The sequence below is a fragment of the Microtus oregoni genome, unplaced genomic scaffold (genome assembly GCF_018167655.1).
Source record: "Microtus oregoni isolate MIOR12 unplaced genomic scaffold, Mior012 000036F_ref0000092, whole genome shotgun sequence".
In the NCBI taxonomy this organism is placed as follows: Eukaryota; Metazoa; Chordata; class Mammalia; order Rodentia; family Cricetidae; genus Microtus; species Microtus oregoni.
In genome coordinates, this window is record NW_024543095.1 from 4,846,374 (window position 1) to 4,862,058 (window position 15,685).

At 45.6% G+C, this 15,685-nt stretch overlaps 1 protein-coding gene across 1 annotated transcript in view; it reads right to left on the reverse strand.

The window, feature by feature from the left end:
- The window catches only part of Xdh (xanthine dehydrogenase), a 64,095-nt gene that overhangs the window by 28,825 nt on the left and 19,585 nt on the right, over positions 1–15,685 (reverse strand). Inside the window, exons 7-16 of the mRNA XM_041631042.1 lie at positions 12,204–12,272; positions 11,822–11,908; positions 10,498–10,639; positions 7,886–7,978; positions 7,279–7,430; positions 6,162–6,255; positions 4,627–4,736; positions 2,445–2,629; positions 916–1,090; positions 149–232 (exon numbers count right to left, since the gene is read on the reverse strand). Coding sequence (XP_041486976.1) covers positions 149–232; positions 916–1,090; positions 2,445–2,629; positions 4,627–4,736; positions 6,162–6,255; positions 7,279–7,430; positions 7,886–7,978; positions 10,498–10,639; positions 11,822–11,908; positions 12,204–12,272 — 1,191 coding nt within the window. The remainder of the gene's footprint in view (positions 1–148; positions 233–915; positions 1,091–2,444; positions 2,630–4,626; positions 4,737–6,161; positions 6,256–7,278; positions 7,431–7,885; positions 7,979–10,497; positions 10,640–11,821; positions 11,909–12,203; positions 12,273–15,685) is intronic.

Genomic DNA, 15,685 nt, shown 5'->3' on the forward strand with positions numbered 1-15,685 from the left:
ATGCGCCCCTGGTGTTCTTCCCTGGATGTTCACGTAGGGACTTTAAGCATCTGCATGCCATTTAGGTCAGCCATTTGCCAAAGCTCAGCTGTGAGTCATCGTGTGTGGCCGCAGGGCCCCTGAAATTAAACATGCCATGTGTACTCACTTGGAAAAGCTGGACGTTAGCCGGAGGGTCCTTCTGAAAGAGCAGAGTGGCACTGGCAAAGGTGGGGTCCAGCTTACCGCACATCTGTGGAGGTGAGGTAACAGAGGAGGCTAGGACTACTTCATATCACTTTCCGCCTTCCATCCACAAGTAAGAATGGTGATGTGTCTCCTTCCATTCCGTCATCCCCCATTCCCTTCCCCCATTTCCTACCCCCCCATCTCTCCATTCCCTCACCCACCCCCCATCCCCTCATTCCCCTATCTTCTCTTCCTAACATTTTGAGTATGATGCTGCATCTGTCTCAAAATTCAAATGTGGGCTCTTGGGACTCAGTACCCAATAACCACACCAACTACATCCCCAGCCACCTTGATCCTGTGCCCTGGATGCTAACTTCTTTCTCCAACACCCCTGGCTTTCCACATTCATGCAGGCTGTTCTCTTTGTTGGAATACCGCCCCTCCCCATGCCTTCCTTAAAGTCTTCCTTACTCCCCTTTACTCAGGAAGTATTTAAGGATACAGAAGGGAGTCACAATGTAACCTCAAAAAGAACACACTGGGTTATAAATCCCTTTACTCAGTGTGAATCTAAATCTGCCGAGAAAGTGAGACTTCCAGGCCCAAAGGCAGACATTGGTAGGTGAGGTGGGTGCACTACCCCCGGGTTGCCCCGACACCTGCTCTTCTGCTCTCAGATGTTGAAAGGGGAGGAGCAACTTTCCACCCAGCCCAACCTGCTGTGCCCCCAAACATGGTGCTCACATTCTCGAGGTTCGCTTTGCCCAGCTTCTGGAGCACTGTCAGGTAGAACTTGAAGAAGAAGCTGAGGGTCAGGGTCCGTCGGAACTCGATCATACCACCAGGGGCATTGGGTGCCAGGTGCAGCTCCTCTGCCAGGCCAGCACACACATCCTGCAGCAACTCCTCATTCCAGAACCTGGAAGAGGGCAGAGTGTGGGCTTGCTTCCCCCCACCCATCTCCATCACTCACTGTAGGGCATAAAACACCCAAGCCTCTGCCGAAGAGGCAGGCAAAACTCGACCTTCTGGTACCTTAGTCCCTCATCTTTAAAAGCACATACAAAGATAGATGATAGATAGATGATAGATAGATAGATAGATAGATAGATAATACATACATGTATCTAGATATATAGCAATCTATATAAATAGAAAGATATCAATTTTTCTTATTTTAACTTTTGAGATTGTAATATAATTACATTTCTTCTTTCCCTTTCCTCTCTCCAAACTCTCTCATATAGCCCCCCCACTCTCCTTCAAATTTATAGCCCCATTTTTCATTAATTTTTATTGCATGCATGTATATGTATGTGCATACATACATTTTCCTATATATAACTTGTTCTGTTTGTATAATGTTACTTGTACATATTTTTAAGCTCCAAAAATAATAGTTACTCTAGGTTCTTATAATATACTAGGCAATATCCTAAGTACTTTATTTGAGTTGCTCGTTTTCATTTAATTAAACACTGTGGTAGGGAGAAATCTGATGCCTGTTCTAACACTGAGAAATTTTGGCATAGAGGGACGAAATACCATGATTCTGCCCCTCATCTGGTTAGTGGTGGAGTCAAGGAATCAGATTTCACAAGTTCATCTCTGCCTCTTTGATGTGGTCATTCTAAGGCTCACATAAGGTAATACCAGTGAAGCCCCTAGCACAACTGCTACTATGTGGTGGCCCTCATTATAGTAGTAGGATTAATAATAGGGAATGAATAACAGTGGTAATGGCAATAGTAAAATAGTAGTAATAGTGGTGGTAAAAATAATGGTGACACTACCAGCAGCAGCAGTGATCCTATTCGTTGTAATAGTTCCAATGGCCGTGAGGAGCACAGTGGTAACCATAGCAATGGTAACACTAGGCACAGATGCCAGTCATCGTAGAAGCAGTGGCAATCAATAGGCAGGGCGCCAGAAATGCTGCTGCCACAGAGTTGTTAGTAGTGATGACAAGAATGCTATCGTCAGTAGTAACAGCAGCAGCAGTTGCGACAGCTATGTAGTAGGACTGACAGTGGTGGCAGGAAGTAACCATAGTAACACGCTGCTAGCAGCAACGGTGTAAACGGTGCTCATAGTTTGCACTGGTGCTGGCAGCACTAGCAGCAGCAAGAGGAATAGCAACAGGAATACTGCTAAGATGACCCCTACAAGTAGGAGGTCAGTGTCTGTCCCTAGCAATAGCCAGTGGGGATCGCAGCAAGGAGCTGCAATGGTAACACCCCAGACGCCACGGCGGCAGTGCAGCCCATGCTTACTTGGACAGCTGTCTTGAAGTGGTCTTGAGGGCTGAAATGGTTCTGTCGGCCATCCCTCCGTAACAAAGGGACAGTTCCTGCACCTCGGTGGTCCCTGGCTTGAACAGGACTCTCATGCCGCTAGTCACCTTGGCAATGTCATCTTCTCTCCGGGAGGCCTGCTTGAAGGCTGAGAAAAACTCACCCTAAAGACAAAAAGAAGAAGAATTGGTCTTCTTCACAGTTCGCAAGCATAGCGAATGGCCAGCATGAAGCATAAGAACTAGATAGGAGGCCAGAGTAGTGGGGAGGATGTGGCTGAGCCTTGGAAATTGGTGGGGAGCAAAGACAAGCACATTTTTAGACTACATTTTCATAAGTTTCAGGTCACATTCCCAGAAGTTGGAAAGGGTCTGGACTTCCCTGCCAGTCAGGTGACTAGGGAATGGGGTGGTGTCTACAGAGTGTACAGCTGGAAGAAGAAAGATAACACCACAAAAACTCCCAGAAAAATCATCCTGGTGCCAGTATTAGAATCCACTGCCCCCCTCCAAAGACCTCAGTGAGAACTCTTTGGCATATCGCCTTTCCGGTTGGGACAAAATGATGCTGTACACATCACCTCGCCTGTGGCTCCCAGATAATTGTAATGTGTTCCTCCCACCAGGGTACTGTGGATTGACACATCCTGGTTGTTTTGAGCCTGGTCCTGCTATCAGGCAACTGTTGCTTTATGCTAGAAGCAAGCTTCTCTCCTGGGCCTGAACCAGGTCTGTTTCTATGAAGAGGAGGGTAAAATGAATCACTTTCCAGGAAAGAATCATGTGACGTCTGCCTTCCATGTCACGTTGCTCCTCATGTTTGTGGTCACCCTGGGTCTGCATATTTGTATTAACCCCAAAGGTCCTTTGTTCTAAAGGAGCCATAGGGATTCTCCCAGGCATCCTTCTTGGGTGCTGACATGGTCTGGAGCACCTCGCCCAGAGTTTTAACTGTTCTAAAGCAGGCAGTGGTTTCATGTGCTCCCTTCCAGGGTCACACTGTGCCACCAGCTATCAGGGTACCACTGTCCTTTCTTTCTTTCTTTCTTTCTTTCTTTCTTTCTTTCTTTCTTTTTTTACCAGTGTCCTTTCTTGACAAAACTCTCTAGTTCCCAGCATAAAACCTCATCTCTTTTATCAAATGATAGACTTGAAAAAGACCCTTTCTGAAAAATAAAATTAGAGCCACATGAACTCTGTCCCACTCAAATAAAAAAAAATAGTGATCTGTGAAATTCAGAAATCTAAGACTCGCTGCTCAAAACAGTCTGTAATCACAAGCTGGAAAATCATTAGGAGGCCATCTCAGGGGTATTGTTGCTCGAATTGAATTAGCATTCTCATTAAAGAGGTCAAAATCAGCCAGAGCAAACTCAGTTCACGCTGACCAAGCACTTCCTGTAACCCGAGGCTGTCCTGACAGCTGTTTTGCTGGCCTCGCCCAGAACATTCTTGTAATGTGTCTATTGCATCTGTGTTGTCAACTGGTGACTGCTGAGAGAGGAGAACTAGAGCCGGCCAAGCCCCGCAAGGCGCCGCATCTGCCCAAACAGATGAGAAAAGCTGCTCATGAAGCCCACATCCAGCAGTGCCCGGCCAGAGTAAGGTCAGTGAGCCAGCACCTCAGCAAGCCCAAGGGCAGCCGTGGGGTCTCACCACGGCAGCCTCTTCACTCGGCCAGCAGGACCTAAACACTTGACCCTGGGAAAATAACGTCACTGGCACAAGGCAGGCATACCCAACAAACAGGGATGTCCTTCCGACTGTGCTGGGACTGCTGGTTGATGGCCACCACCGGCTTCCACACACCTACCAAGAACCTCATGAGCTCTGTCCTTCAGTCTTCCCTGCAGTCTCTACAGCCGGTAATACTGTGTCTATTTTACAATGAGAACACAGAGGCTCAGAAACTTGAGACCAGCCCCTCTAGGTCCCCTGTCAGACTGCTGAGTTCCATAGTCCATGCCCTGCAACTTCTTCTTGTCCAGAAATGATAGAGTTGCTTCATCAAAGGCAATGTCAGAGAGAATGGGTCCAGGTTAAAGTTGAGATTGTAGGTTGTGGTTGCTAACTACGGTCCGGAGACTGTCCTTTGACTCCTTATCTGCAGCCTGGTAGTGGCATAGTTTGGGCAGAGACTGAAGCAACTCCCAGCCTCTTACCTCCCTGCTGTAGGGGATCTCAACGGACAGCAGTATCTCCTCTGGACTGAGCAGAGTCTTTCTGTAGCCAGGGAAGAAGGTGTGGTCCATCCGAACAGTTCTCTTGGTACCTACATGTAGACAATATGATGACAATCACACGTGGGTGAGGCTGGTGATACATTGGGAACAGGGGACAGTCACCAGTGAGACAAGTTCCTCTCTGTTCTCTGATGTCACGGTCAGAAGAATCATCAGGCAAAATTGTAACTAAGTCCCTTCCTGAGGTCCTTAAACAACATGTGCTCATCAATACCTGACAATCACCCTTTCTGAGGGAGGAAAGACCTGGTCTGTGGAATGTGCCATTTTATCGTATAAATACACTCACCACAGCCAAGCTCAAGCAGCCATGCAAAGGCACTGAGTGTGAAGTCAGAAGAAGGGCAAGAAAGTTGTATCAATTAGTTTTCACTGTCCTCGGACAAGAAAGCTAACAAGGATTGCCTTCGGGAAGCTGGCATCTGGGAACTAGATTGTAGAAGGATTCCTACCATTTCGGTAGTGTAGCATATGTAACTGGCACCCAAGAAATCTTGGTTATTAAGTCTCTAACTAGCTTCTCTGGTAGACAGTAGTTTTCCCATGTTGTCACAGTTCATTGCTGGGGGAATTGTCATATATCTTGGTCCCAACACACCCTCATCCACTTGTCTAGTCCAACTGTGAATCCCCTAGAAAGAGTATGGAAACCAATGTGGAGGTTTCAGGAGAATGAAGCTAGAACTACCATATGACCCAGCAATAACCGTTCTGGCCAAATACCCAAAGGACCCCATAGTCCACGAAATCCAATGTTTATTGATGCTCATTGATAACAGCAAAGAAATGTCTATCAACGAATGAATGCTTAACAAAACTGTGATGCACGGAGAAAATGGAACTTTAATTGGTCAAAATGGAATTGTAAAACTTGCGGGAAAATGGATAGAATTGGAAAGTATCCTATTAAGTGAGGCAATCCAGGCTCAGAAAGACAGACACTGCAAGTTATCTCTCATCTGAAGCTCTGAGCTCCTGGTGTTACGTATGTGAACTAAGTGTCGGTAAAGGCTAGGAAACCAGGAAGGGACCCATGATGAGGATCGAGAGGCTTTAAGGGAAATGGGTAAGAAGAGTTAAAAAAGAAGACATACATGTGGTGTGAAATAGAGGAGGAAATACTGGGGGTGAAAGGGTACAATGAGGACAGGGTGGGGAACAGGAAGATAGAAGGGAGGCCCAACCAATCTTAGTACGTATAAAAATTCTTTAAGGAAACTTGCTACTTTGCATACTAATTAAAAGATTAAATTTAAAAAAGAAACAAAAAGGAAGAAAATGCTTAACTCTCTCAGCCTCTGACCTGGATTGATCCCCCTGCAACTTCTGTGAATGCAAACCTTAAGCATTAGGGACCACCGAATATGGGGCTTTGTTTCTCCAGAAAGTGATCCAGGTGGTAAAACATTCCTCCCCCAAGTCATTCTTTATGCATCTCTGCCTCAGTTGCTCACCTCTAGACACGAGGGTCAGTTTGGCTCCGCTGGCCATGAACACAGGATTGAGGTCAGAGATGGGGCTGGCGGTGATGATGTTCCCTCCGATAGACTGGTGAGAACAAGCAGAGAGTGAGAGCTGCGCCCGCATGCAGGGCAGGAGGTGACAGCTGTGGCAGGGGGCACTGGAGGACGTGACTGAACAGCCCAGTGAGACATGGTCATTGGAGGAAACACAGAAGCCTGAAACAAAAATTCTTGGGACGTGTTCTTAGTTTGGAAACATACGCATGTGTCTGCAAACTTTGGCAAGTTCTGAATTGTTTTCCCTCACCCAACCTTTTTTCATTCTGAAAGGATTGAGGTGAGTTATCACCAGGGCACAAGGAGCCAATAAAATGAAGTACAAGATAGAGATCAAGGAAAAAGAGGACAACAAGGAAAAAGAGATGAACAGTTGGTTCCTTTTGCAGCTGATCATTCTGGCAATTCAACAAAGAAAGGAATGGAACAAGAATCAGATAGAGGTTCTTGTTGCCGAAACCAAGGAGGAAAGACAGTGTGAACTGGGAATGAAACTTTCTCGGAAGCACGCTTAGGAGAACTAGGGGACACAATGGCCTTTTCTGCCTCTGTGCTCCTTCCTCTGAAACCAGAAGTGGCACGTTCTTGGACAGGGCAGGGGCTTGGAAGTGTGCTGTGCTCTTCTGTTTTAACTTTAAAAGCAATTTTTCCAAGAATAGAGTGGGACAGGATAGGCTGTCTCCCAACACACAAACTGCATGAAGCCCAAGTGAACCAGGAACTTCAATGGTACTAGTTACAAATAAGAAATTCCAGGAGACTGACAGAACAGGCTACAGACAGACCCTTCCCTCCTCTGGAGGGAGCTCTGAGCCTCTGGTTCACACCCTAAACTCTGAAGGGACCCAGATCTGCCTTCTCTGACATGTCTCTCATTCACTTGCCGAGAATCATGGGCAGCTTGAGAAAGAGGGAGGCAGTTGGTCTCTTCAACCTTGAGGGAGAACTGTGCTTCTCAGTGACCCACAGACCACTTTCGTGAGTAGTACCCAGGCACTTATAGAAAATCTGATCTCCCCTCCTCCTCTCTCCCTGTGACCAGAGGACTCACCGCCACGGACTTGACCTGCTTGCCAGCAAACCAGCGCAGCTGCTCCAGCACACCTCTGAAGACCTCTGTCTTCTGTTCTGGAAGATTAGCGACTTCATCCACCAGCACACTTTCCACCAAAGTAAGGGGGCAAGCGGCTCCAAAGGAGATTCCTGTGGATACATGCCAGATGTAAAGTCACTCCTAGCTGGAAAGACCTCTGATGGGCAGCTCCTGTGAAACTGGAGCCAGGCTAAAGTAAGGCGTGTATCTTTATAGGGCCCAGAGAGGTGACGTAACTAACAAACTATGCTCATACCTCTGGATCTTATAATCAACACACTTTCCTATAATCCAGTAGTTCTCAACTCAATAAAATCAAGACCTCTGGAGGTGAAGTTCCAGCTTAAAGGAAGAAAAGCGAAAACACACAAACACTATCATCTCCATCCCATGTGATCCAATAGGTCATCAGGACCAAAGACAACACCGAGATTCTTGCAGCGTCTTGGTAACACTGGCCACATATACTTGGGGTGGGGGGATGGTGGTGAGGACTATCTCCTTCCCTGCTCACTCCCTACCTCTGTACCAGATGGTCACCAGGGAAAGCAGGGGGCAGCCTCACCCTCAGGCCCATGCTTCACTGAATTCAGTTCAGGGATCCAGGCTGGGCAGACAATCAGCGGAAATAACATCTTCTTAAACTTCATTTCAATGCCTTTGAGAAATGAGAAACCTGGGTTAGAAACGTTAGCAGTTTTCCATATCACACACAGGATGCACACACATTTAACACCAGGAGGAGGTTTGAAAACAGAACAGATGAGGAGGGACTAGGTCAGTCATAATCTCTGGCTTTCTCTCAACAAATAAAAAAAAATGAACTCGGATTCACTTCAGTGTGTCATGCGATGGCATTTGAAAACACAGGACATTAAGGAATGTCCAAAATACTTTCAAGTACTTTCGAGTGGGTTTGAACTCACTTGATAGTCTTAATCGCCCTGTGAGGGACTGTACGTTTCTTTTTATGATGTGGAACCTGAGGATCAGAAATGTCCAACATTTTTTAAAAATGGTTATTTACATGTATGTATGTATGCAATGAAAGCATACAAATGACATGAAATATCAGAGGACAACTCTCCTTCCACCAAGGGCTCCAGGGATTGAACTGGGGCCATCAGACTGATGTAGCTAGTGTCTTTTCCCCACCCAATTATCTCATTAACCCCAACCGTTTTGCTCAAAACCACAGTTAATAACAAACGCATTTCAGACTTGGAGTCATTATTAAGGGTGGGATATACTAGCAAAAATGTCAGATCCTTAAAACAAAAGTCAAATCTGTCTTCTGATCTCTAGTAGTTCTATCTGGGTTCAAGGTGCGTGGCTTGGTTGGGCAGCATCTTTGTCCAGTGTCTGTCTCCACCCCAGCTAATCACTAGACGCCTCTGCTGATGCTGCTCCTCTGTTCCCTCGGATCCAGATGTGCTGTCTCTCTAGGTCTTGCCAATACCATCGCAGATGGGGAATCAAACAGAAACCCCAGTTCTCTGTCTTGATGTGGCTGAGGGCTTCAAAGGGCCAGCCTGCTTTGAGGAGTCCACTCCCAAGACAGGATACTGACACAATGAGCTCCATCTTAGTAAGAATTTTTCTAGACTCACTCCCCTCACAGACAGCCCTGGCTGTAGCTAGGTCTTTACTTTTTGGGGTGTGTGTATAAGGAGCGGGGAGTAGAGTAGATGGAAGGTCTTGAGAAATTATTTCTAATTGTGGAGCTCATAAGATCTTATTATAATCCAGAGCACTGCCTGACTCACAGAGAGGAGCATGTCCAAAGTCAAAACATCACTAAAGATCCTTCTAGACACTTAAACCATGCTACCCTTGGTCCCTAGAACTCTAGCTATATAGAGGGCCACAACCATATGGGCAACAAGAGCACCAACCACCACGAATGCTACTGAGCCACAGCCTTCAAAATCACACCACAGAGACATGTCTCATACCCTAAACACAGTGTGTCACAAAGCTACACATGGGGGCCTTTGTACCCCATTTGTGCTTCTGAGGACAAAGTTAGTACTGTGCTCCATCACTGATCCAAGCAAGGCTCTCCTGGGTAGACTGGGGATCCAACCAGAATAAGAATTTAAGGAGTTGAGCTCCTTCAGAAACCAGAGCCAGACTCCAGGCAGCTGTTTTGATTTCTCAAGCATTGTCTATCAACCACCTCTCAACACATACACTACACATACATACACATACAATACAATACACATACATACACATACAATACAATACACATACATACACATACACTACAATACACATACATACACAGACACTACAATACACATACATACACTACATTATGCACACATACACATGCACTATATTATACATACATACACATACACTACACTACATATATATACACATACACTACACTACACGTAAATACACATACACTACACTACACGTACATACACATACATACATATACACTACACTACACATACATACACATACACTACAACCCTGAGTCCTTGGGTTCAAATCCCCAACACCCATGTAAAAGACTAGGAGTGGCTACATATACCCTTAACCCTAGTACACTGTGGGGCTTGCTCAGCTTAGCTCCAAGTTCACTGAGGATATTGTCTCAGGGGTATAAGACACCACATGTAAGAGCAGGACTCACCCTATCTTCCCTTGACCAACACACACACACACACACACACACACACACACGTACACATGCACACACACTCACACACACCATTTACAGACCTCTAACATTATCAGACACTGGCCTGGATATTTGGCCAGCATTTTTCCCACCCCTCCTAGACCAGGAAAGCTGTGAAGGAAGGAACTTTTCCTCTTGGATTTTTGTATCCCTAGCTCTTCCCAGAAATGGGAAGGGTCACAGTTGGCACTCCAGGGATGCCCACGGAGACACCTGATATGCAAGCAGCCCTCTGAGATGTTATACCACCCCGTACACAGAATGAGAAGTCAGGAACCTTTCCTAGGATACACAGTAAGGGACTGGACCAGGCTTCCCTGACTCCAAAGCCAACGCTATGGGAGCCCTTATGCCCTGAGTTCAGTGGGCTTCTAGTGAGCAGTCAGTGAATCAATGAACAGAGAGTAGGGAACACTCAGGGAGGAACTAGAGGGGCAGAATGAGCCCAGCAATGCTCAAAGGTCCCAGTGCAGCCTTACCTATCTCTGTGTTCCCCACCACCAGCTTGGCATCGGGGTGCTGAGCTTTGAGGTCGAGCAGTTCCCCCATGGTTGAAGCCTGGATCCAGGTCACACGCTCCCCTTCAAAACGCAGCTGCTTCTGGGGAGTGTCTTTCAGCCTCTGGAAGTATAGTTAGCTTACTGCACTGTCTCCTTCGTACCACCCTTCCCCCGAGGAACCGTATTAAATCTGCAGTGGGATCAGCCTGTTTACTGACTTGTCTAATACCGAATTGAGAAGGAAGAGTACATGCCGAGAGAAAAGTGTGTGTATGTGTGTGTGTGTGGGGGGGGAGTTACATGCAGTTTCTGTTGACCCTGTTTAGTATATCATAGCATTCTTGAGAAGAGCTCAGTGAGAAAGGCTTGCGTCTACCACTGAAAGAGCAACCTGACGATCAAGGTTATGGTACCTGCTAAAATCCACCTGCTAGGAGGAGCCGACACCAGAAATCTCAGATTCCACACTGTCACCAGGAGGCACAGTGGACACGGAGTGGGAAGGGTTAAAGGTCAGGAAGACAGGCGTCCAAAGAGCAGAGTGCATTCGGAGGAGGCCTGAATCTAGCACATATGAATGACTCTTGGTGGGAAGAGATCCCAGGCATCAAACCGATGGTGTCTTCAAGGGTTCACAGTCCAGGGAAGGATAGGCCAGTAGCACTGATAATCTATCCTCTGACCTTTGAACCTTTGAACCTTCAGGAGCCTACATCTCCAAGAAACACCGGAGAAGGCTTGAGTCTTTCCTTGTAATAAATATAAATGAAAATGAAAAAGTCAGCACGAGGACGTCTCTAAGACAGAAACTCAATCCATGCTCATGTCCTTCTAGTGCAGCTCTGTTTTGTTTCCTTTAAAGAAGTATGCTGCTTTAGATGGAGAAATAGATGGCTTGATGGGTTCACACATGGAGATAGCCAGGAGGTCCACAAATTGATATAGAGTGGAAACAGATATAACAATATCATCAACAGACAGCATCAATAACAGAGCCTGCTATTGATAAACAGTGCATTGCAGAGAACAGTGTCAATCTCGTGGGGTTCAAAGTTCATCAAGAAACACAGACATGGAATCTGTAACTGTATGACCCATGTAAGGAGAAGCAAAGGATGGGATGGGATGGGATGGGAGCATGGGACAGAAGGCCTTTACCTCCTAGAAATGGCAGAATAAGGAAGGAGAACTAAGCTAAAATCTAAGACAAAATGGTACAAAATTCTCAGCAGCCGTGTAAACAAAGTAGAACCCAGGAGCTCACAGAACAGGTGTTTGACTAGAGGTCCCCAGCATCACCTACCAGCAACTCTGGGGGAAAGATGGGCTCTTGAGTGGGGTCTAAGGGCTTGAAATCCTCTGGTTTGAATAAAGATGGTGAGGGAGCAACCTGCAAGGAAAGAGAATAGCAAGTGTCAGATGCTCAGACGCATTGACCCGGCTCTTCTTCCAGGTGAGCTTGTTCCCAGAAGAGGGCAGTCAGCTCCAGGAAGAAGGAACAAGGAGGCCTTGCCAGAGAACCCAGAAGTAATGAGTACCATGGCACCTTCAGCATCTGAGTGCCACGGCCTCTCATTGTTTCTTCCAACGTCACTGCCAAGGATGCGGAAAGAGCATAGCAACTCCCCCAGACCTGAGACTGCCCCCACCCCCGCTAGGCTTCCAGAAGCAGAAGGCCCGGGTACCGTTTGGTCTTTCATCTGGTTCATGCAGCAGTTTGGGTTGTTTCCACTTCCTCCACAGCACCCGCCATCCTGAGAAGATGACACATATTCGCATAAGTTTCTCAGAACTTAAGGAAAGTCAGTCATCCTTCTTTACTCAAGCCCAGCTCTGGTAATCTCAGCCTGCATCAACGAGAGAAGCATGGCCTATCCCAACCATTCTGCCTCCGTTTGGAGGGCTGAGGTCCCTGCCACATGCTCACTTCACTAATGCGGATTGAGGAAGTCTTTGGAGCAACAGGGAAATTTTATTTTCAAGAAAATTTCTCCACTAAAGCTAGGTTCTACTTTATGAGAACATATGTCTATACCCACTTTCCTTCTTCAGCGTTGCTTCCTTAGGAAGTCCCTAAGGGGGGAAAAAAACTTACCACTTCTCATAGGACACAAGAGGCTCTACTTTGAGATCAAATGAGATCTGTGATGTTTGGCTGGGAGTCTCGGCAGCTGGGGTCTTTGTCAGACCTTGTATGGATGTCATACATCAGTTCTGGTCTCTAAGATGCATCCAGCCCACATGCCCAATGACCTCCACTACTTACTGTGTCGTTATCCCAGAAAGTTAAACACTCCACTACTCACTGTGACTGGGCTCTGGAGAAAGGGCATGGGTCACCCATCGCTTAGGGGAAACTACTTCCTCAGACCTCTCAGGATGTCTGTGGCAGAGCACAGACAGAGATTGCTGTCTCCCTCAGCTGACTGAGGGAACTATATGGTGGGGTGTGTGTTCACCTGACAGACCCAGCTGAAGAAAGCGGGAGTTTCCAAAATCATGAAAGTGATGTTAAGAGACAAATGCAGGGGAACTCAGTCTTTTAATGTAGTAGGTCCTGAAGAAGCAAGCTAAGGGCAGGCAGCCCTTCTGTGTGTGAGTAAGGGGGGAATGACTTTCCATGCTAGCCTTTCCCCAAAGAGGAGCTTCAACCCTCTACTTTTGTCCCAAAAAGCCCCAAGAATGCCATGGGGTTGAAGGCATGGCTTTTGAGAACATGTAAGCACCTCCAAGAGAAACATTTGCTAGTTCATACCCTGTGAGTGTGCAGCTCCTTCTGCAGAGCATCTCAGGTTGTGCACACCAGACCCACTCCGGCTAGTCCACATACACAACCTCTCCCATCTTGCCCTTCTCTATGCTTAGATGGGAAGAGAGATCCCTTAAGGTCTCTCTCAGCTCTCTTCCTAGAGAAGGAGTGATGAAACTGCGTTCTCAGACTTTCTGGAAGCAAGAAGAATTTGCATAGAGCAAAGCATTGCCTTACTCGCCTGGCTTCCTTGATGAAAGACATATGTTATACAAACCACTTTTCCAAGACAACCAATGTGCCAACATAATACCACTTAAATCACTTTCCATGATAACTCAATGGTATATTTATGCTATAAATTATTGTGGTGCATAATAATGAGTCACTCAAGGGCTACTGAAGTAAGGCTGACCTTTTCCATCCACACCCTCCCGGGCTCTCTGATTTGAGAGGTAAGCAATAAGAGAATTGACTGAAATACTGGAACTTGAGAGAGAACAATCCTACCAACTTAAAATTCTGTACTCTCGGGGACTAGTATGTAAAATGTTAAATAAAAGAAAAGAACACAGTGACATACACACACATGAGTGATCTCAGTGCTTAGGACACAGAGGCAGGAGAATCACTACGAGTCAGAAGGGGGAGGTCCGAGGTACAACAGCCAAGTCAAAAAGACATAAAAAACCTTTACGTGGAAGTTGGTCATGGTCGTGTATGCTTTTAATTCCAATACTCCGAGACAGAGGCAGAAATATATCTGTGAGTTTAAGGCCAGCACGGTCTAAATAGTGAGTACCAAGATAACTAGGGCTCCATAAACAGATATTGTCTCAAACACCCACCCCCAAAAGAAACAAAATAAAGGAAGCCTTAATGTGCTGTAGATAACAGCGGGGCATCAAAAATTTCAAGCTACACTTTTAAGTGCTTTAAACTGAAGAGAATTAAGCAAAGAAGCACAAGGACAAATGTTTTAAGTAGAGACGGCTACACTATTCCATCGGAAATGAATACATCCTGCAGATTGAGAAATCAGTATGGACCTAACTAACATCACATCACCTTCCCCTTGCGTGTGACTTTGAGAATTCAGAAGCTGAAATAACACGTGTGCAGAGGTAAATCAGACATTTTCCTTGACAGGTACTAATTATAGACATCATTACTTGTTCTAAAGAAGACATTTTTCCCATTTAACAAGCATTTATTCTTGCTTTATGGGGAACAACCTTTGTTGATGCCAATCTATTTAACATTTGTTAGAAACCTAGAGATCAAACCTCAGATTCAGACTCAGTGTCACCAAGATTGAAAAGTCAGGGCGAAGTCTGATTCAGAAGGGCCCTCCCAAGTCACGTCTGATTACTTTTGCTTGGTCCATACATCTCCAAGCACGCATAAATGCCTGTAATGAGAGCGGTTACATCCCCATCGTCTACCCCTTCAACAACAGGCAGAACCAAAGCTATGAGATAAAGACCAAGAGAAGTCAGGGTCCTGAAGGCTGAAGGTCCCGTGTATATATCATTCCATCTGTTGGCAGTGTTCACCTCCTGCAGCTTCAGGTGCTAAGGGCAAGAGATGACACGACCCTGCTTTTCAGGAAGCGGCCACGATGGAGATGATCTGGAGATTTTCCTAAGTCCCCTTCATTATCCTCTAGATGTTCATTGTTCCCCAGTCGTCTTTCTTTTGGTCTGACTTAGCAATCTGTATCGTCTCGTTCCTCAGACAGGCCGGATCAAAGCACACTGCTTGCACTGAATTTCTTTTTAAGAACTAGGTTTTGCTTTGTTGATTTATCTCTATGGATTTCCTGGTTTCAGTTTCATCAATTTTCTGCTCTAAATATTGTTTCTTTTCTTCTGCCTCTTGTGGATTTAATTTGCCCTTTTCTCATTTTCCTAAGGTGGAAGCTACATATTGATTTATAGATCTTTTTTTTCTCTCTCTCTCCTAGATTTACATCCCCTGCTCTAAATTTCCCTCCAAGCAATTTGACAAAATATCTTTTCAATTTCATTCAGTTCAAAACAATTTTAAATTTATTTTGGGATTTCTTCTTTGCCCCATCTGTTGTTTGGACGCATATTGTTTAATCTTACAGAAAGCATTTTTGGAATTTCCTGGCTATCTTTCTGGTTTTGGTTACTAGTTTAATCTTACTCTAGTCCCCAAACAGACATTGTGGAATTGCTATTATTTTTTATTTGTTTTATAGTCCAGAATGTGATCTATCTTGCATTCATGAGAGTATGAAAAAAAGTCTTGTTCTGTCATTTCTGGTTGTGGTGACATAGAGATTTTGTTATATGCAGTTCATTGATAGTGCTGTTGAATTCACCTATGTCTTTTCTGGTTTTTAATCTATCTGCAGGATATGACCATTTTTGATAGAATGGTGATGAAATA